This window comes from Crocuta crocuta, unplaced genomic scaffold (assembly GCF_008692635.1).
Source record: "Crocuta crocuta isolate KB4526 unplaced genomic scaffold, BGI_CrCroc_1.0 scaffold17, whole genome shotgun sequence".
Classification (NCBI taxonomy): Eukaryota; Metazoa; Chordata; class Mammalia; order Carnivora; family Hyaenidae; genus Crocuta; species Crocuta crocuta.
The window spans coordinates 3,213,896-3,234,828 of record NW_027532041.1 but is presented as its reverse complement, the minus strand read 5'-3'; the positions used below and the strand labels follow the sequence as shown (position 1 = coordinate 3,234,828).

Here is a 20,933-nt window from a genome sequence, read left to right as displayed (position 1 = left end):
AAAATCATTTTGACTTAATTTTATGATTATCATGAAAATTGCTTGACTTCAAAATGTTCTCTTTTTTTCTTAAGTGAAGCCTGATCCACCATTAGGTTTACACATGGAAATCACAGACACTGGCAACTTAAGGATTTCTTGGTCCAGCCCAACATTGGTACCATTTCAACTTCAATATCAAGTGAAATACTCAGAGAATTCTTCAACAAATATGAGAAAAGTAAGTATATTTTAAGTTAAAACATTTTTAAATGTTTATTTATTTATTTTGAGAGATAGAGACAGCCCTAGTGTGGGAGGGGCAGAGAGAGAGGGAGAGAAAGAGTCTGTCAGCACAGAGCCTGATGTGGGGCTTGAACTCATGAAACTCTGAGATCATGCCCTGAGCCACGATGTCCTGAGCCAAGATCAAGAGTCTGACGCTTAATGGAGGCAGCCACTCAGGTGCCCCAGTAAGTATATTCTAGTAAACAAAATGGTACATTGAGAAGCACCTAAGGATGAGACGCTTTTGAAGTCCTGTAGAAAATACCCTTTCCTTGCCAAATGTACATGGCCTTTCTGTAGGAGAACGAGCTATAATTTAATATTGTACCATTGGCTTTCATTTAAGATCAGCATTGGAAATGACCACATGAACAGCATGTCTGGATCGTTGGTAAATGCTTTTAGAAAAATTGTTTGATGTTGCACAATATCTCTTATGTACGGATACATGTTATATATTGAGGGGTATGACAAATTCCTCCCAGAATTTAGTCCCAGAGAAAGCTCCACTTCGAAAAAGAATTTATATATAAATTACTATCTTTCTCCTTCTCTTCCTTTTCCCTCTATTTCCCTGTCCCTTACATGCATATGTGCATATGTGTGCACATACACACAGCTAAAGGACGACAGGAAGTCCAATTACAGAAACTTGACTTCATAGTAACTCTTTCACCTACAGACCTCTGGTTTCTGATTTTACAATTCAAACACTTTCTTTTAAATTGCTCAACGTATATGTTTACATGCAGTGCGTGTAAAGTGTGTCAAATCCCTTTTGCATTCTTTCGGTATTTTTTGAGTACCTACTAGATGCTAGGAACTGTTCTACATGCATCAGGATGTACTTGGTGGTAGAGCAAACTGGAGAAGGGAGTTTGAGGGTACTGGTGGGGATGGTAGGTTGTGGCATTTAAGTGGAGGTGGGGAAGACCTTACTGAGAAGGTGACATTTGGGCAAGGATTTGAAGGAGGTTGGTGATGGAGATATATGGGGGAATTAGTTTCCAAATAGAAAAAACAGCAATTTAGAGGCCTTAAGCTGGATGAGAAGCTGGAAGCCAGGAAAGTGAGTGAGGGCAAGAGTAGTGGCAGATGAACCAAAGAGTAGAAGAAGAGAAGAAGGAGGTTGTAGGGAGCATGGGCTGTGCATGGACTTTGGCATTTTCCTTTGTGAAACGAATTATNCTGGACCATTTTTTTAAAGGCTTTATTTTCATGAAGAGCAGAAAAGGAATCCTTAATGTCATGTGTGGGAAAAGTAGAGTTAAGGCTTCTCTGGGTTTCAGCTTTCTCATCTATAAAATGGAGATAATAGAATTTTAAATATAGGTGATCTACTATGGTGTAATACATTCCTAGTGCTTTTCACGCTTTGAGTCTCTGCTGTCTCACAGTTTAAGAGGCCAGGGGGTTCAGTAGCTTTGGAGTATATCATTGGAAAACTGAATTTATTTGCTAAACAATTTTTAGTAGTGGTTGTTTTATGCAGAATTAAGTCTCTTGGATCTTTGCCCTCTAGTGTGTAAACTGTATCTTGATTTACTGTAGCTTATCATCAAGTTCAGATTTTTAAAATTATTCATGCCCTTCTCTGTGAAGCTTTGTTATAGGAGTATTTATAATTCTCTGTCCACTCCTGCTCATTGTTTTCTACTGTGCATGTGTATTATAGATGTCAGTGGTGGCTTGAAGCTCTCCACCGACTTTAGCTGTATCTCTCAAACTTCGAAAGGTTGATATTCATTATCATTCAGGTAAAAATATTTGCTAATTGTCATTGTGATTTTTATCTTGGGCTCATAGGCTCTTTAAACTTTAAAAAAAATGTTTTAACATATTTATTTTTGAGAGACAGAGCACAAGTGGGGGATGGGCAGAAAGAGAAGGAGACACAGACTCTGAAGCAGGCTCCAGGCTCTGAGCTATCAGTGTACAGAGCCCAACGCGGGGCTCAAACTCATGGACTGAACTGTGAGATCGTGACCTGAGCTGAAGTTGGATGCTCAAACAACTGAGCCACCCAGGCACCCCGCTCTTTAAACTCTTATTGACAAATGTGCAAATTAATTCCACTGGGGTCACCTAAGATTTTAATTCTTTGACATTTGTTAGGAGTGCTCATCACCAATTTTGATAAAGGTTCCATGTCAACTTGATGCTCTGATGTTTTCAAATAATATTTAATAGGCTGATGAGACTATCTCAGCTACATCTCTGCTGGTAGACAGTGTGCTTCCTGGGTCTTCATATGAAGTTCAAGTGAGGGGCAAGAGACTGGATGGCGCAGGACTCTGGAGTGACTGGAGCGCCCCCCTTATCTTTACCACACAAGGTAGGGTTGCTAATAGCAGCTCCTATTGATTGGAGAATATGCTTTCTGATTTTTTCTTTGGTCTGTTATACGCATCTTAAATTTTGGGGCAGTAAAGGAGGAATGCAGTATTTATGTTTTATTTAAGTTTTGACAGGTTAATTTGTTAATGAAAACTTGTGTACAGGTTTCCAAGTTTACATGCATCCATAATAGTGTCTTGCTGGATTAACTCTTTCTTACTCAAAAGATAGAATTAATAGAAAGATTCCAAATTCACAAATTTAGAACCTTACCTGTATCAATGTTTTCTGAATTTACATTTAAAGTCATATATGCTTATTTGACATAAATTTAAAATATTCAAATTTCATTTATTATATTTTATATAATATAATAAATAATAACATACTAAAATAATTTTTTCCATTCTAGATGCTTGCTTTTGAGAGTTTTCACTGTTAATATTCATATTTTTAAAGTTAAGTTTAACATCAGAAAAACTGTGGTTTCTTCAGAACTACCTCATGAGATTGGGGCAGTGCTTTACAAAGAGGCCCAGGAGCCTTAGAATAGCACAGCTCTGTTACATGCTAACTTGTGACTATAGGGAGAACTTTGTGGCCCTTTGCCAATTGTCTGATCTGTCCAAAGACCAAAATTATTCCTACTGAAACTCATGTAGGGTTGATTATGGATATATAGAGACAGCAAGTACTGTGTAAATCACTGAGAAGATAGTTAACACATTTAACTAAATAAGTTCATGTATTGATTACTTACTATTTAAAAAGCATTGCTTAGTTAAAAAGTCAGTAGCATTAGTAGTTTAAGAGCACTGACTTTAGACTCTGACAAGTATATAGAAATCCCGGCCCCACCACTTATTTGGAAAATTTCTTAACCTTTCTATGCCTCCCTTTCCTCATCTGCCAAATAGAGATGTCTTTACATGATAGAATAGCACAACACACCTAATGTGTGCAATGTGTGAATTAGAGGATTCTCACATAGCAAAGTTGCAAAAAAAAAAACCAACAACCCTGATTCACAATGTATTATTTCTACTGATGTTCATCGCATTACTGAGCATAGCTCAAATAAGTGAGGTCACTGGTACGGATTTGGAAAGCTGCCCTTAATGTTTTCTTGTCCTGACCCTTAGTAAGCACTCAGTAAACGGTAGATACATGGATGGTTTACAAATCCACAACTTGATATTCAAAATCTCAGCATCTAATAAAGGTGAGAGGTTGACATGATACATAACTAATTGCACGAGCAAGGTTGTCAGGAGAGCTGACAAAGTGCTAGACAACAGGAAGGATTGGTTCTCTCTAGGAAAGTCAGGAACCTTGTGTGAACAAAGTTAGAAAACATGAATTTCTCATCACTATTCATCAAATAATTATTGAGCAATGTGTGTAATATGGTGCTGACAACGCAGCTTCAGGGTTATTTCCACGGAAGGTCAACTTTTCTACCTTCATAGGTCCTAATGACCAGCTGTGAGTTATGCAGCAGGGAACAAATTATAACATCAAATTTTAAAGACTATCCCATGAAAGTTTTTACAACAGTGGGATGGGGTGAAGTGGGTGGAAGAGGAGGGAAGTGGGCCTGACACCCACTCTGAGTGGCCCTGTGACCCCTTTCCCTACCATCTGGTGAAATGTTTCTCTTTCACACACAAAAAATGGCTTTCTTCTTTATGATTTTACTTCTTAATTAGATCTGAAAACCTACCTCTCTGAAGAAGAGGGAAATTCTAAAAGAATCACTGTTATTTTTAAAGTCTGCTAATATTTAAGTCATAACATTTATGCCTTTCTAGAATAATGGCTCTTGGTAATGTTTTCAGTGGGGTTAAGATGAAAAAATTGTTTTAATGTTTATTTTTGAGAGAGAAAAAAAGACAGAGTGAGAGCACGGGAGGAGCAGAGGGAGGGAGACCCAGAGTCTGAAGCAGGCTCTAGGCCCTGCAGTGTCAGCACATTTCATGTCGAACCCATGAACCATGAGATGACGACCTGAGCCTAAGTCGGATGCTTAACTAACTGAGCCACTCAGGCGCCCCTAACATGAAAACTTTGATCCAGTATAATATGATAGTTATTTCTGTTATATTTCATGTAGGATTTTGTTTTGGATTGTTCAGGTCAGGTTTTTTAGACCTTTGGATGGACATAGGGTTAGTTCTGTTTTTCCTTGTACATAACCCTTTCATACTACTGTTACTGTCTTAGTTCAAGTCAGTATCTGCAGGATTAAATTTGTTTGGTTTCTTAATATGTTGGACCATATTTTTATGCTTTTGTATATAATGTAAATCAAATTTATTAATATATATTATAAAGCACATACATATGCATATATATGTCCTTCCCTATGCATATATTTATTGTTTTGTGTACCTAACAGCACTAAAGATATGTTTTGTTGAGAAGAAATTTTGCCAACTTATTTGCTTGTGCAGTCTCTAAAAATATTAAAATTAACACCTATCCTTTTACTTATTCACACAAGTATGTCCCTCTAGTGACTTTATTTTTTTTTCCTAATGTTTTATTTATTTATTTATTTATTTTTGAGAGACAGACAGCATGAGGAGGGGAGGGTCAGAGAGAGAGGGAGACACAGAATCAGAAGCAGTCTCCAGGCTCCTAGCCAGCCATCAGCACAGAGCCCGATGGGGGGCTTGAACCCATGAGCTGTGAGATCCTGACCTGAGCCGAAGTCAGATGCTCAACCAACTGAGCCACCCAGGTGCCCTCCTCTAGTGACTTTAGACATCCCAACAGAAATATCTGAAAATGAGTGAAAAATAAAGCCAGACAGTGAGTAAACAGCTCCCCAAAGGGCAGAATTTGTTGATTTAGCAAAAGGTAAATGTGTCAAGGTAGCTTACTAGTTTAATGAACTTAGATGGCTTAGATGCCACTGAGTGGTACTGGTAATTTTTAAGTGAAAGACAGAAACTTGCCAAATAGAAAGCAGACCAGGGACACCAAGAGTGGGGAGAAAAGCCTACACACTTCAGTAGCTCCCAGGCACATTTCTGAGTTACAGTATCATCTCCTGTAATGATGTAATGGTGGGTACTGAATCATAAATCAAAGGTACAGTTAGCTTCATACTTCCCTACTGTATAACAACAACAACGACAACAACAATAACAATAATATTGACAGTTACAGATTCTTCCTGGGTTTAAAGCACTGCTCTAAGTGCTTTATATGTATTATCATTATTCTTTTGATACCCTCTGAGAATCGTACTGATATTCCCCCTTTTACAGACAAAACAATCGAGATTTAGAGACGTTAAGTAATTTGTAAAAGTTGGCATAATCTAGAGCTGGCAATCCAATCCCAGTGTTCACATTTGTACACACTAATACAGTGATTAAGTGCATGATGTATATTTATGCAAGATTTCTGGTGTCACTAAAAATTGATACTGGGAACTAATAACCAGTAAGCTTAGTTACATAGAGCATTTTAGTGGGACCCCTCACTTCCCTCATGATTTCTGATAAACGAGGTGTCAGTGTTGCTTAGGTTCAGATTTTGGTTTCGCTGAGGTTACCTTCACAGCACTTTGCACACCTCACAGCACTTACTGCACTTGAGGCTTGTTCTTGAGTGGTGTGTATCAGTGAAGTATTTTTCTCCAAACTTGGGAGCTTTCTATCCTTGTGTAAAAGCATTTGGATCCCTTTCCCTTAAATCTAGGTATTTAATATTATTAGATTATCTTCTGTTGTTCACTGATAAGGTGCTATAATGGCATCCACCAAACAGAAGTATTCTGTAAGATTGAGGCATTAACTCATTTAGAATGAATTAGCACACTTGCTTTATCATTTCCAAACACTTTGGATTTTATGGATTTTTTTTTTGAACAGAGGTTGTCTGATGTATTGCTGCCAGAGCAAACAGAATATTGTCAGTACCTTTATAGTTACTACTTTTTATTCATTTATTTATTAAAGCTATACCTACCAAGTACACAGTTAATGAAGCATCAACCATTTCTAATCAAGGAATTCTTACAGATTTTTTGAAAATGAATTGTCTAGGTTCTTTGTAGCTGTGGGGAGATCTTGGACTTTGAGAGGAAAACCCAGGACCCTGGCAGAACTTATGAAGTCTAACAATATTGCAATTAAGTTATGTTACATACTTAAAACAAGTTTAGAAGTGCTGACTTCTTACAGTACTTTCTTAATCATATTCTTGTGCTGCCAAAGAAGACCAGAAACGTTTCACACTTGGCAGTGCTTATAATGCGGTAGAGAAAATATTTTCCCCTCAAAAATAGGAAGTCTGCTTTGAAAATTTAAAACTCTATTTTCTGTAGCTATAATTAACACATTGTAAACTAACTTTAACTAAAATGTTTTTGATTCATGATTTATGTTTATGTAAGTAATTCACTAATATTTATCAACAGGTTTTCCTCTTTTAATGAAATTCACTAGTATAGACCCTGCAAAGGTATTGGTACCTGGTCATCAGAAGAAAATTATTATTTTCTTATTTTACAAATTAAATGTTGTGTAGTACCTTACACAAGAATAAAAAATATATTTATATTATTTAAAAAATTAAACGTTCATTTCATATCAATTTCTGTATATTCAATGTAAATTTTACACATCACTGGGTTTTTAATAGCTTACTTTTCTTCTTTGAAGCTAATATTTTAATATTTAATCATGCCAAAATACTGTGACTTTAACTGCATTTCTTGATTAAGCCTTACTGAGGCATTCAATTTTGGAGTGAAATGCTTTGAGTTTTTTAATTATCTTTAAATATAAAAGATTCGGCTTAGCTTTTGAAATTTAATGTGTACTCTTTAAGAAATTAAATTGCTCAAAGTTTTGAAGCCATTCAGTAATGGTATGTGGAGCATATTGAAGGTAGGTTAATGATCTTTTAGATCTGTGCTAGGTACTTGTGTGCAGTAAGTAATGTACTAACGAAGCTTGAGTGCCATCCTAGGCTAGGGTTAAAAATCTAATGGACTGTCTTCTGTCAAGTGACTTCATGCTACTCATTTTTTTCCTGTTATGCTTGACTGCAAACATACAAAATACAAATGTTTTGTATGGATTCTAAATACAAAGGCCATGGGATTTAGCCTGCTATTGCAAAAAAGAAAAGACTTAAATAATAAAAATCAATGAAGTTTTTCATTTTTGTTTTGGGGGATAATCCAGATGATAGATATAGAAACAGATACTCATATTCTCTCAGAAGAAAATGGGTTGTCATGAATTCTGCAACTAAAATATACTCTTCTTGTAATGCACTGTGTCAGAAATGACTTCTTAGGTAAACAATCACTTTTATTCTGTTTCTAATTAAAAATATGGGCAAACTATGTTTCCAACAATAGGGGACCATAAAGAATAATATAGAATAGTGTAGAGGCATTAAAAATGATATTTTAGAAAAATATTGGTTCCTCTTATCCTTAACCAGAGCATACTGGCGTTAAGTAACTTAAAATATTACAGATCAGTATTTTTTTTCCCTGTTTTGGTACGTTTGTGCATTGTTGATTTTATATTCCCTAACTAGTTCTCTTTTTTTAATTGTTTTAATGTTTACTTAATTTTTTGAGAGAGAGAGGGAGCAGGGGAGGGGCAGAGAGAGAGAGAGACAGAGACCGAGGCACAGAATCTGAAGCAGGCTACAGGCTCTGAGCTGTCAGCATAGAGCTGATACGGGGCTCAAACTCACGAACCATGAGATCATGAGATCATGACCTGAGCCAAAGTTGGATGCTTAACCAACTGAGCCACCTAGGCAACCTGTCCGTAACCAGTTCTTTTATTTAAAGCTTATTTTTCAACTTTACCTTCTGAGTTGAAATTTTCATATATCCAAATGAGACAATAGCAACCACCACTTTTCTTCAGGATTTTGCCTTATTTGATTTGATTTGATTCAAGAACTCAGCCTAAGTGTCACTGAGTCTTAAAGCAGAGTCTGATGGAAAACATGTCATTGTGGAATTAGATGACATTTCATTCAAATTAATTTTCTGCCTATGAATTAGCAAGTGACAATTACTCATTAAAACATTTTGTAATAGGTAAGTATGTTTAGAAAATATGGAGACATTTTTGGAAGTTCAAGTCATTTGGGAATGGGAATGCATGGATACTATATAACTGTACATAAATGGGCAATACAATGCATTTATTTTATTTTTGACAGTATGATCCTGATTGCATTGTGAATCTTTTCTATGCAGCATAAATTCCATACAGGATGTTTTTGGCCTTCATCTGATATCCTCTCTTTCTTCTCTTATTGCAGATGTCATATACTTTCCGCCTAAAATTCTGACAAGTGTCGGGTCCAATGTTTCTTTTCACTGCATTTATAAAAGTGAAAATGAGATTGTTTCCTCAAAAAAGATTGTTTGGTGGATGAATTTGGCTGAGAAAATTCCTCCAAACCGGTATAATGTTGTGGGTGACCATGTTAGCAAAGTTACTTTTCCTAATTTGAATGCAACCAAGCCTCGAGGGAAGTTCACCTACGATGCAGTGTACTGCTGCAATGAGCATGAATGCCACCATCGCTATGCTGAATTATATGTGATTGGTAAGAATACTGAACTTCTCTTCATTTCCTTCTGCAGACAGGTTTTTATTATGGACCCTATGTTAGAGTCCCATTGATAATGTAAGGAAATTTTATTTTCATTAAAAAATTTGTGGTGATTTTGCTTTGTATTAATATTTTAATGTGTTTTAAATAGATGTCAATATCAATATATCATGTGAAACTGATGGGTACTTAACTAAAATGACTTGCAGATGGTCAACCAATGCAATCCAATCACTCGTGGGAAGTACTTTGCAGTTGAGGTATCATAGGTATGTATTATTTTTGCTGTGTTATTATTCTGTGGATATGGTGAGATAAAACTTTTTATAGAAATATCATCAGGAAAGTACTCTAGTAGATGTTCTTCCTAATAGAGGAGGTATTATGTACTTAATTAGGAAATTTTTGAGGGATTAAATAAATTGGTGTGTTTTGAAAAAATTTACATTGACTTAAAAAATATAACTTGTTTTTACCTCAAATTCTTTTTCTGATAATCAATTGATTTTCCATAATTGCCTTTTAACTACTGAATGGAATCCAGGAAGAATTGGCTTCTGTACATTTTAGTTTGACTTAGAGAATTGATTGGAGGAGAATATCTACAATTCTAGAAGTCCAATATCATTTGCTAAAGATTAATCTTTTGGAAAAAAGTCCAAAGTAGTTGCACAAAGATTGTAAGAGGTAATATAAATGCTTTTAGAAGTAGGAAAGATTAAGAAAGAAATGCTTAACAAGAAGTGAAGTGTCAGGGCGCCTGGGTTGCTCAATCGGCTGAGCGTCCGACTTCGGATCAGGTCATGATCTCACAGTTTGTGGGACTGAGCCCCGCATCCAGTTCTGTGCTGACAGCTCAGAGCCTGGAGCCTGTTTCAGATTCTGTGTCTCCCTCTCTTTCTGACCCTCTCCTGCTCATGCTGTTTCAGAAATTAAAAAAAAAAAATTAAAAAAAAATTTTAAAAGAAGTGAAGTGTTGTAATAAAGAGTAATTTGTGTTTAATTTTACCCTTCCCTGTTTTAAAATGAATCTAAGACATCATCTTCCTATAGTATCATCTGAAATAATAGCACTCTTAATTAGGAAGAGGTAGATACATTTTTATTTTTATAAACTCTCCTAGTAGGTTTCAGTGATGTGTCTGCTCTCAAACACCCTGCCTCAATTTGTGTTCATACTGGGCTCCATATTGGGGTCTTCTAGTTTGTTTATTTGTCCTCATTTATTCTTAAAATCTAAATTTCTACTTGAAAAACAAATTCCTTTCCTCAAGCACTGTGATCTGAATTCTGTCCCTAAAGTGACCAGTCTATTTTTATGTAGTGTTGGGAAAAAAATGGGGCAATTTCTACATTTCTTACATGGGAATAATAGCTGGCTTCATCTTACTTGATAGGAGGATTTTAAAATCAATAGAATGTTAATGGGATGCCATTTTACTTTTATATCTGTCTTTACATTCCTTCCATGGCATTTTCACATTAAAAAAGGTATTTGCGGATCACCATCACATAAACTCTGTGCCTCAGTTATATTGTTAATATTTACAGAAGAGTGTGAAACCCCCTGCATGTTTGGGGTTTTTTGTTTGTTTGTTTGTTTGTTTTACCTCTCTAAGCCTCGATTTCCTTGTCTGTACAATGGAGCAAACAATAGGACTTTCAAGGTTTCTGTGAGAATTAATGATAAATCCCACTTAATTATAGTTAAGTGATAGAATTTCTCCTGGTGAATATTCAGTAAATGGCTATTGCTGTCATGAAGACAAAGATATAACCTTTGCATTCCAAATGGAGCATTACTGTGCTTCTGTACATGGTCACAGTTCTTTTTACCACACATGACTCACGATGCCTTGTTCTCATCTCTCCCGTGTCCCCACTAGCACTCATTCACACACAGACACCCCAACGATTGTAATTTTGTGGAAATAGGTAGGAAAGGTGTCACAAAAAATTGAAACAGAGAAACCAAAGAATGTGTAATCACTTTACTCCATTTTTATGGAAATAGAAAATGCTAATTTAACCACTTAAATACCATGTTCAGAGCAAATAGTGGCAGAAGGTCTATTTCATAGGAGAAGTGCTTTGTATGTTCTGAGGTAGAATGTTGATTGGGACACAGTTAATTTTCTTCTCTGAGAAAATGTGTTACATATTTAACTATATGATTCAGATACAAATCAAAGATTGGCATTATTTTCATTGTAATGCTTTGAACTAGAAAATATTAGGAGATTGTCAATTAAGCTATAATTTGCTATCAGTTGTGTCTTCAAATTGTGGTGGAATTTAATCCCTATTTAAATTGTAAGGGATTTATCTTCCTTCCCATCTCAGGAATGCCCCGATACTACTTGTGATCTACACTTTTAAAATGGTATCAGTTAAATATTAGCTTAACTTTCAAAATGTTGTAGTTTCTACCTCTAATTGGATCCTTGTCTTCTTTTTAGAGCAGTACCATCTATTTTATTTGCATTTCTACTTAGTATCTAATATAAGGTTTATTGTCATTTTTATGGAAATGCATGAAATTGGGATACAGTAGGGAAATCAAAAATGCCTTTCCAGTAAGAACATCTGTTTTAAGTGGAATAAAAACTATGGTATTCTCTCCAATATCTTATCATTTTCATCAATGTTGTATATTAATGGACTGTTCTCGTATCTTTTAAGGAGCAGCCTTTACTGTTCTGATGTTCCATCTATTCATCCCACATCTGAATCCAAAGATTGCCATTTGCAAAGAGATGGTTTTTATGAATGCATATTTCAGCCAATCTTTTTATTATCCGGCTATACCATGTGGATTAGAATCAATCACTCTTTGGGTTTACTCGACTCTCCACCAACATGTGTTGTTCCTGATTCTGTGGGTATGTCAAACTGTGTTTTGTGTCTTCATTTTTATTAGCAGATTTCGATTCAAGTTGATTCATGGTAATTGTGTTTTACTATTTTCAGATAAGCCTATTTTTAAACAAAGTTTTTGGGTGTTTACAGTGGAATTGAGAAGACAATCAACCTTAGAAAGTTTTACTGTTTTTATGTTATTTTAAGTTACTTATAGCACAATGTTTTTGTGATAGGAATATTTTCAGCATATAATGTGATAAGTTATATTGGTCATTGGGAATAAAATGTAGCAGTAATATTATTGTAAGTAATGCACTACATTGTTTTTCTCCCAACGTACTTATGAAAACATTTGGTGTTTTTAATTTAGAAATTTAATTTGGGTATTGTGATGGATTTTGTAATCTGAGTAGTCATAACACAAGGGTTTAATTTGTGAGGCTGTGTAGGGTACAGAAGGATTCAAAATAACTGCAGTGAAGAAGAAAAAAATAGATAAAGATGATATCCATTGTGATATTTTTAAATATGCTTTAAAAAAGATCCATTGATTTCAAAGGATTAAGAATATATTGAAAGAATATTTTGAAAAATATAATATATTCCTTGAATATTGCTGCAAAATTTTTGAGAAATGACCTATTTATGATTATGCAACAGAGGTAAAAGAATATCTTTTGGTCCTATATACTATTTTGTTGGGAAATTATGCCAAAAATCAATATTTAATTCATGATATTTTCAAATAATTAGTACATATCTGAATTAAAACCTGTATTTTGTTAAATATATGATAAAGTCATAATTTTGGGGTTTTTAAATTACCATAGAGTCCCAATTAATTGATTCCCTCTCCCTTCCCACACACACATGCACGTGTGCGCACGCGTGCACACACACACACACACACACACACACACTATTTAGTTTGGTTCCATTTAAAGGGATTTTATTGTAAGGAGTACTTCTCTGGTACTAAGTATCTTGGAATAGCATGGAATTCTCTTACCACTCTCTACCCCTCAAACATGCACGTTAATAACTTCACGTGTAATATATGACAATATTAATTCATTTCTATATGCTATTGGAACAGTCTTTGATGTTATTCTTTAAAGTACTAAAATAAAGAGTTTAAGTTAAGGCTTCCTAGTACTAGAAAACAAGGAGGAGATTCCACTTTAGGATCCAAATGCCAGCTCCATGTGTTACTAGCTCTGTAAACATGGGCTAGACATGTAAGTGCCATGTGACTAGTTTATTACTCATAAAATGTGGAAAGCTTCTCCTTCCTCCTCAGCATGCATGTTGTGGGGATCATGCAAACTCTTGAACTTTAAAGCATCCTTTCTGCAAACTAGATATTCATGGAATATATGCATATGGTATCCATGTGATTCAGTCAAGTAAGATCACAGATTGAATGTGTTAGCGTCTCTCGCATATTCATATTTCCTTTTCTGAAGAGGAATTAACTTTTCAGGAGTTGAAATGCATGTCATCTTACTGGTTGGTAAAGAATGTCTTCTTCATACATGAAGAATTGAATACGCATGAGAAACATTAGTAATGAAAAGGTATAGAGGTTTTGGTCATCAGCAGTCTAAGGTATTATTGACAAGTGCAGAGCTTCAGAACTTCAGGGTTCACACTACTATGCTGGAACATTGGGATTTTTAGTTCCCAAATATGCTGAGCTTGCACATTGACTTGTACTATTTTATTTTATTTTTTTAAAGCTCTTCCCCTTCTAGTCATCTTTGGCTCTATTTCTGCCCTTCAAAAGCCTGTTTTCCTCAGATGATAGAGAACCAAGGCCTTACTCTGTAAGACCATCTCTTACCTTAACCTAGAGATACTTAATAATAGATTGTAGGGCAGTTTGAAACTCATACATGTGGTAATGAATGCAGTGCATGTTGTAGTTTTCTTTAAAAAAATTTTTTTTTAATGTTTATTTTTGAGAGAGAGAGAAAGGCAAAGCACGAGCTGGGGTAGGGCAGAGAGAGAGAGGGAAACACAGAATCTGAAGCAGGCTCCAGGCTTAGCACAGAGCCTGATACGGGGCTTGAACTGCGAGATCATGAATTGAACTGAAGCCAGATGCTTAACTGACCACCCAGGAGCCCCTAAAGTTTTTTTTTTTAAGTTTGTTTATTTATTTTGAGAGAGAGAGAGAGAGAGCGTGCACGTGCGAGCAATGGGGGAGGAACAGAGAGTGAGGGAGGGAGAGAGAGAATCCCACACAGGCTCCGCACTGTCAGCTCAGAGCCCGATGTGGGGTTCAAACTCATGAACCATGAAATCATGACCTGAGCTGAAATCAAGAGTCAGGCCTTAACCCACTGAGGCACCAAGGTGCTCATATTTTTCCTTTTATTAAAAAAGCTCTATGTAAAACAGAGGTTGCTTTTAATATTTATCACGTGTTCAGTATGGACTCTTTTGCCTGTGGAACTAATGGCTCAATTTCTAGTCAGATCTTACAATTACTTGCAGAGTGACTTGGTCAGTATATTGATTTTGTTTTTCAACCAACCTCACTATTTACAAAATAGAGATAATCCCTTACTTATCTATCACCTAAAATTGCAGGGGATCAAGTGAAATAATGAGAAAGCTTTGAGAAGAAAATATTGCTTTATAGAGTATAAAAGATTATAACATCATAATAATGTTTTTAAAATATTATCACTGTTTAAATTGCTGTTATACAGTACTGTTTTTAAAATTTCTAGTGAAACCACTGCCTCCATCCAGTGTGAAAGTGGAAATTACTGTAAAAATTGGAGTATTGAAAATATCTTGGGAAAAGCCAGTCTTTCCAGAAAATAATCTTAAATTCCAGATTCGCTATGGCTTAAGTGGAAAAGAAGTACAATGGAAGGTACATTTTACCTAGAAATGTCTTCAGCTTGCCTCACTAAATGTTATTTCTTATAACCATTTAAGAATTTTATTACATAAGATTTATTTTACTAGCATAAAAGTACAACTTCCTGTATTCTATAGCTATTTTTGTTAAGTAGATATTTCTATAGGTATAACCCTTTTTAAAATTTTTTCTAATGTTTTTTATTTATTCCTGAGAGAGAGAGACAGCATGAACAGGGAAGGATCAGAGAGAGGGAGACACAAATCTGAAGCAGGCTCCAGGTTCTGAGCTAGCTGTCAGCACAGAGCCTGACGTGGGGCTTGAACCCACGAACTGTGAGATCATGACCTGAGCCAAAGTCAGCCGCTTAACCCACTGAGCCACACAGGCGCCCCAGTCTAACTGTTTTTAAAAGAATCATTTTAATGTTTATTTTTGAGAGAGAGAGAGAGAATGAGAGAATGAGTTGGGGAGCAGCACAGAGAGAGAAGGAGCAGAGGATCTGAAGTGGGCTCTGCATTGGGGTGCCTGGGTGGCTTAGTCGGTTGAGCGTCCGACTTTCGCTTAGGTCATGATCTCGCGGTTCGTGGGTTCGAGCCCCGCGTCGGGCTCTGTGCTGACTGCCAGCTCAGAGCCTGGAGTCTGTTTCAGTCTGTGACTCCCTCTCTCTCTGACCCTCCCCTGCTCACGCTGTCTCTCTCTCTCTCTCCTGGAAATAAATAAAACATTAAAAAAAAAAAATGAAGTGGGCTCTGCACTGACAGCAGAGAGCCCAATGTAGGATTCAAACTCATGAACCGTGTGACCTGAGTTGACCTGAGCTGAAGTCGGGCACTTAACTGACTGAGCCACCCAGGCACCCCTAGATCTAACCCTTTTAAGTTATGACATTTCCTGCAACCCATCATTTCCCAAAATGAATTTGACAGAATATTGAAATATTCCTTGAAAAAAGATTACATGGATGAATAAATGTAGGAACCTCTGTATCATTGTGTTCCTAGTACAGAAATGCACTGTGTTACATACTAAAGGTTTAGAGAGGTCCTGCATCAGAGTAACATTTGTGACTTTATTCTGTGTTAAACTCAGTTTAATGAGGAGCCCTTTTTCCTTTGACATGTAATATTCTTTAGTACACTTATGTTCAATGGGACACATTTTGGAAGAAGCCGCTTTTACCAAACAACCCAAATCACACCCATAGTGGCAAGTATGCATATGATGATAGGTCATGTCAGTTTTCAGATGGCAGCCGACAAAGACCCAGGAATATCAGGAACCCATATTATGCCTTTAGATCATCCTGATTTTAGCAGAAAGGAATGTGACAGTTTACCATCTTATTGAGGAGACTATCAGAGATACCACTTGTAACCACTCAGTTAAAATTATTAAGAATTTCTGTGGGTAGAGGATTAGTGGACAGAGATTAGTAATAGAGTTAAGAGCAGTTGGGAATGAAGTTGCAAGTAGGTCAGTCCAAATCTTGGCCTGAGAAGGAGACCATAGATGACTAGGACAATCCTTCACTTGAAGGAGCTCAAGATCCAAGCCAAGTATTTCTAGAGCCAGAAAACACAAAGTCAGCTTTCTGTTAATTTTGGAATAGTATTAAGGTTTTAAATAAAATGCAGTTCAGAGCCCTTTAGCCACGTAGGTGTTAGAAATGATTACTCTAACATTTAAGCTTATTTTACAGATGTATGAGGTGCATGATGCCAAATCCAATTCTGCTAGCGTCCTGGTGCCAGACCTGTGTGCCGTCTATACTGTCCAGGTGCGCTGTAAGAGGCTGGATGGGCTGGGATATTGGAGCGATTGGAGTAGTCCAGCCTACACAGTTGTCACAGATATAAAAGGTCTGTAGAGATTTTGTAAATGTGTCTTAAAAATGCATAAGGGTGTGTGTTTCAAGTAGGACTAAAAACTGTTTTTTTCTGAGAGCACGTGTACAACTTGGGCTCCTTGTCTTTCTGCAGTTCCTACCAGAGGCCCCGAAGTTTGGAGAATAATTAAAGAAGATACCACTAAAAAAGAGAGAAATGTGACTTTACTTTGGAAGGTATTCCCGCCTTTTATATTATTCTTAAATTTTATTTTTATGCTCATGAAAATTTACTTCATTGTTCACAATCCTGTCATTTTTTAGGCTCTGCAGTTTGAGACTTCATTTCAGTTTTGAGATGTGATTGTAGAGAGCTATGATGCACTGGCACGGAGTTAGGGAACTTCATTCTATTCTCAGCTGACTATATTATAGCTAAGGCGGTATTATTTTGGCAAAGTTGCTTAGATGCTTCAGCCTCATTTTTCTCATCTGTATAAATGTAGGGCTGGACTAGATGATACCTGCTAAAATCCTACTCCCCAGCTACCCAGATTGTTCCACACCCTGCAGGCACACGTGTATGCGTTTGTATTTATTTTTTTCTGTTTTTTTCTGCCTTTGAGGAATCTCGATGACAAAAAAAAATATATTGAGAAACACTTCCAGTCTATTGTAGAGAGTCATTTTCAATGGTTTTATAAGGCATTGGCAGCACTGAATGTTATTTGAAACAGGTGGCAGTAATGGGGGTAGTGGGGTGTGTTCTTAATGCTCTGTAGAATGGAAGAGCAGAATTGGACTAGATATGTATTTTACATTGGAATCATCAGTGATCTGGTATGATTTTTTTGAAATGATGGGGCAGAAATTCTGGGGTGACATATACATGGTTCTGATAGCCTCCATTACTTGAATTAGCAACATATGAGAAGAAAACAAATGATACTAGGATTAACATAAATGATGATTAATATCTTTTCAGCTCTTTCTTGTTGTTGCTTTACAAAACCAGACAGTTATTCCTTGTTGGTTTTTCAGATGAGGAAACTCTTGACTCTCTTCTGGTCTTTCGTTTCTCTAAAATTAGTGTGAAACTTCTCAGTAGAAAAGTGTCCTAATTGTATCATCATTAATTATCTTTAAATGATTTATTCTCTGACTCTTAAGTGGACAAAAACCCCAAAAGGAAAAAAACTAAGTTTCCTGTGCTCCATACCCACCCCGATGCCTTCATTGTGTCTGTGATCAGACACCAGCCCTATCCTGCCTCACCTCCCCATACTTCAGCCTTGAACTAGACAGGGCTTGCCCTGGTCTGACCCTGCCTCCCAGTGGGGAATGTATAAGAAGAGTTCATGAGCTTGGTTGGTATAAAAAGCACTGGAGCCCTTAAACTAATCAATTTTCATATTTACTACAGCCTTTGATGAAAAATGACTCATTGTGCAGTGTAAGAAAATATGTGGTAAAACATCATACTTCCCGCAATGGAACATGGTCAGAAGATGTGGGAAATCATACACAGTTCACTTTCCTGTGGACAGAGCAAGCACATTCTGTTACAGTTCTGGCGGTCAATTCAATTGGTGCTTCTTTTGTGAATTTTAATTTAACATTCTCATGGCCTATGAGCAAAGGTAAGAAGAGGTACAGGGTAGTAAACCTGTGCCCCTTTCAATATTTAATCTTTACAAACTCCTCCCATTCTAAATGATCTTCCAAGAAGCCTGCAATTCCCTGAATCTGAAAGTCTGTCTTCTGTATTTTTATCTTTTCTTTTCTGAAAAATAACAAAGCAAATTGTACCCTGGTTATGTAATATGGCCTTTGGGTTTTCATGTGGTAGAACCATGTTGAAATAGAATTATGATATGTGAGAATATTCTAGTAAATCTGATACTTAAACCTTTTGGATCACTGCAAGTTGTACATGAATTAATCTCTTTCTCCCTGCCTCTGTATGTGTGTGTATACATGTAAAAATAAGTACATGTATGTGTGTGTGTTATATTTATTACATATAAGTGTAATAATATGACAAATGGATGCAAATATTTGCTCACCCTTGAAAATTAACCTGTTCTTCATTTAATATAAGTGATGAACTGGGGCTCCATGATGACTCAGTCAGTTAAACATCCAACTCTTGGTTTTGGCTCAGGTCATAATCTCACAGTTCGTGAGTTCAAGCCCTGCATCAGGCTCCACTCTGACAGCACGAGGCCTGCTTGGGATTCTGTCTCTCTTCCTCTCTCTTTTCTCCTCTTCCACACTCTCTCTCAAAATAAATAAACTTTAAAAAAGTGATGAGCCTTTTTTTCATTAATTTTGATATATTTAATTAGAGAATTGAGAACTACCTTTAATAGGAGTTTCCAACATCAGTACATATTCAAAGTATCTTTTTAATGGAAAATTCAAATCTGTATCTCTACTAACCTCTTCCATAAAGTCTTTGCTTATTGCTTTAATTAGATATGTCCTAAATTGGGGCACTTCCTACCTTTCTTAAGGTATTTTATATCTTGCCTTATATTAATGATTACTTTTGTACGTATAGTGTAAGCTTCTTGTAAGTTCCATGGTACCTGTACAATGGTTTACGCTAAAAATATATCCCATCAAAATGTTCTAGAAATATTTATTGAATGCTGCACTATGCTAGGTGGTGGGATTTCCAATGTGAGAAAAACTATAATGGTCTCAGTATCCACAGAGCCAAATCAACTTTTTGATTATTTGATTATTATATTATTATAATCATACAAGTTGATGCCTATTTTCAAACTGAGATAAATGTTCCCAGGAGAGGAATATAATTTTATAAAAGAAAAGAAAATAGGAACCTTGGTATTGAGGATTAGAGAAGCTTTCTTAAGCAAGCAGTATAGGAATGAAACTTCCCCAAAAGGTGGGGCGAGGAGCATTGGCTCTTGAGAGAAGAGTCTGACCAAAAGTCCTTGTGGTATAGAAGAGGACATGAAGGAATTTTATTCTCACATATGGAAATCTACTGGAGGCTTTATTTTTTTAAGTTTATTTTTATTTTTTCAAGAAAGCTTCACTCCCAGCACAGAGTCCGTCATGGGGCTTGAACTCACAACCCTGAGATCAAGATCTGAGCTGAGGTCAAGAGTTAGATACTCGACCTACTGAGCCACCCAGGCAACCCTCCAGTGGAGGTTTTTTAAGTGAGACTCTGTGAGGAGGGTGTTAAATGATCAGATTTGTTTTTTGAATGCACAACTCCATCAGCAGGAGATAAGAGTTTGGAGGGAAGTAGAGAGGATGATTAATAGGCTTGTGCAGTATTCCAGTGGAGAGCAACTCCCTTGACTCTATCCAAAAATCCCCTTTTTGGTTTCTCCTCAATAGCATATATTCCTACATGTTTTTGCATATATGACTCTGTGGTACAAAAACAATTGTACTATATTTATTTATATAAATGTCAGCCTTCCCTTCCTTCTTCTTTAGTCCAGTAGGTTATATGTGCCTCAAGGGTATTCTATTTTTTTAAATTAATTTTGAATTTAAAAACAAATTTCCTTCTTTTCCCCTCAGTAAATACCGTGCAGTCACTCAGTGCTTATCCTTTAAACAGCAGTTGTGTGATTCTTTCCTGGAAGTTATCACCCAGTGATTACTCTCTGATGTATTTTATTACTGAGTGGAAAATTCTTAACGAAGACAGTGAAACTAAATGGCTTAGAATCCCATCATCTGTTAAGAAGTATTATATTCATGGTGAGTTTGCTGTACTTTAATAAGTTTCTCTTATGGAGTAGTAGGAGGGTGGTTATTAATTCAAATAACATAGCCAGTTAATGAAACCTTCAAAATTATAGATGATACTACCATCTTACTATATATAATTCTATCCCTTCATCATAAACATTCACTTCTGTTTCATTTGATCCTTTTTAAATATTTTACACAGTTGTAATCATATCATCTATCACCTTTCTTTCTGATTTGTTCCTTTGACATATCACAGGCATGTTTCTGTTTTCTCCCCAATCCTTTTAACGATTGTTTTTAATGATCATATAGCATTTTATTCTAAAGTCTACTTAAACCATTTATTTATTTGGGAACATTTCTGTTGCTTCTAGCTTTACCTTTTTTCCCCAGACTATTTTTTTTTTTTTT

The 20,933-nt window shown here is 36.1% G+C and overlaps 1 protein-coding gene across 3 annotated transcripts in view; it reads left to right on the top strand.

The window, feature by feature from the left end:
• Positions 1–20,933, top strand: part of LEPR (leptin receptor) — a 163,810-nt gene that overhangs the window by 127,575 nt on the left and 15,302 nt on the right. For all 3 annotated transcript variants that reach the window (XM_077776273.1, XM_077776274.1, XM_077776275.1), the window contains 10 exons: positions 75–220; positions 2,458–2,602; positions 8,917–9,207; positions 9,365–9,482; positions 11,896–12,095; positions 14,814–14,962; positions 16,653–16,812; positions 16,933–17,015; positions 18,202–18,418; positions 20,346–20,528. In XM_077776273.1, the coding sequence (XP_077632399.1) occupies positions 75–220; positions 2,458–2,602; positions 8,917–9,207; positions 9,365–9,482; positions 11,896–12,095; positions 14,814–14,962; positions 16,653–16,812; positions 16,933–17,015; positions 18,202–18,418; positions 20,346–20,528 (1,692 nt within the window). The remainder of the gene's footprint in view (positions 1–74; positions 221–2,457; positions 2,603–8,916; positions 9,208–9,364; positions 9,483–11,895; positions 12,096–14,813; positions 14,963–16,652; positions 16,813–16,932; positions 17,016–18,201; positions 18,419–20,345; positions 20,529–20,933) is intronic.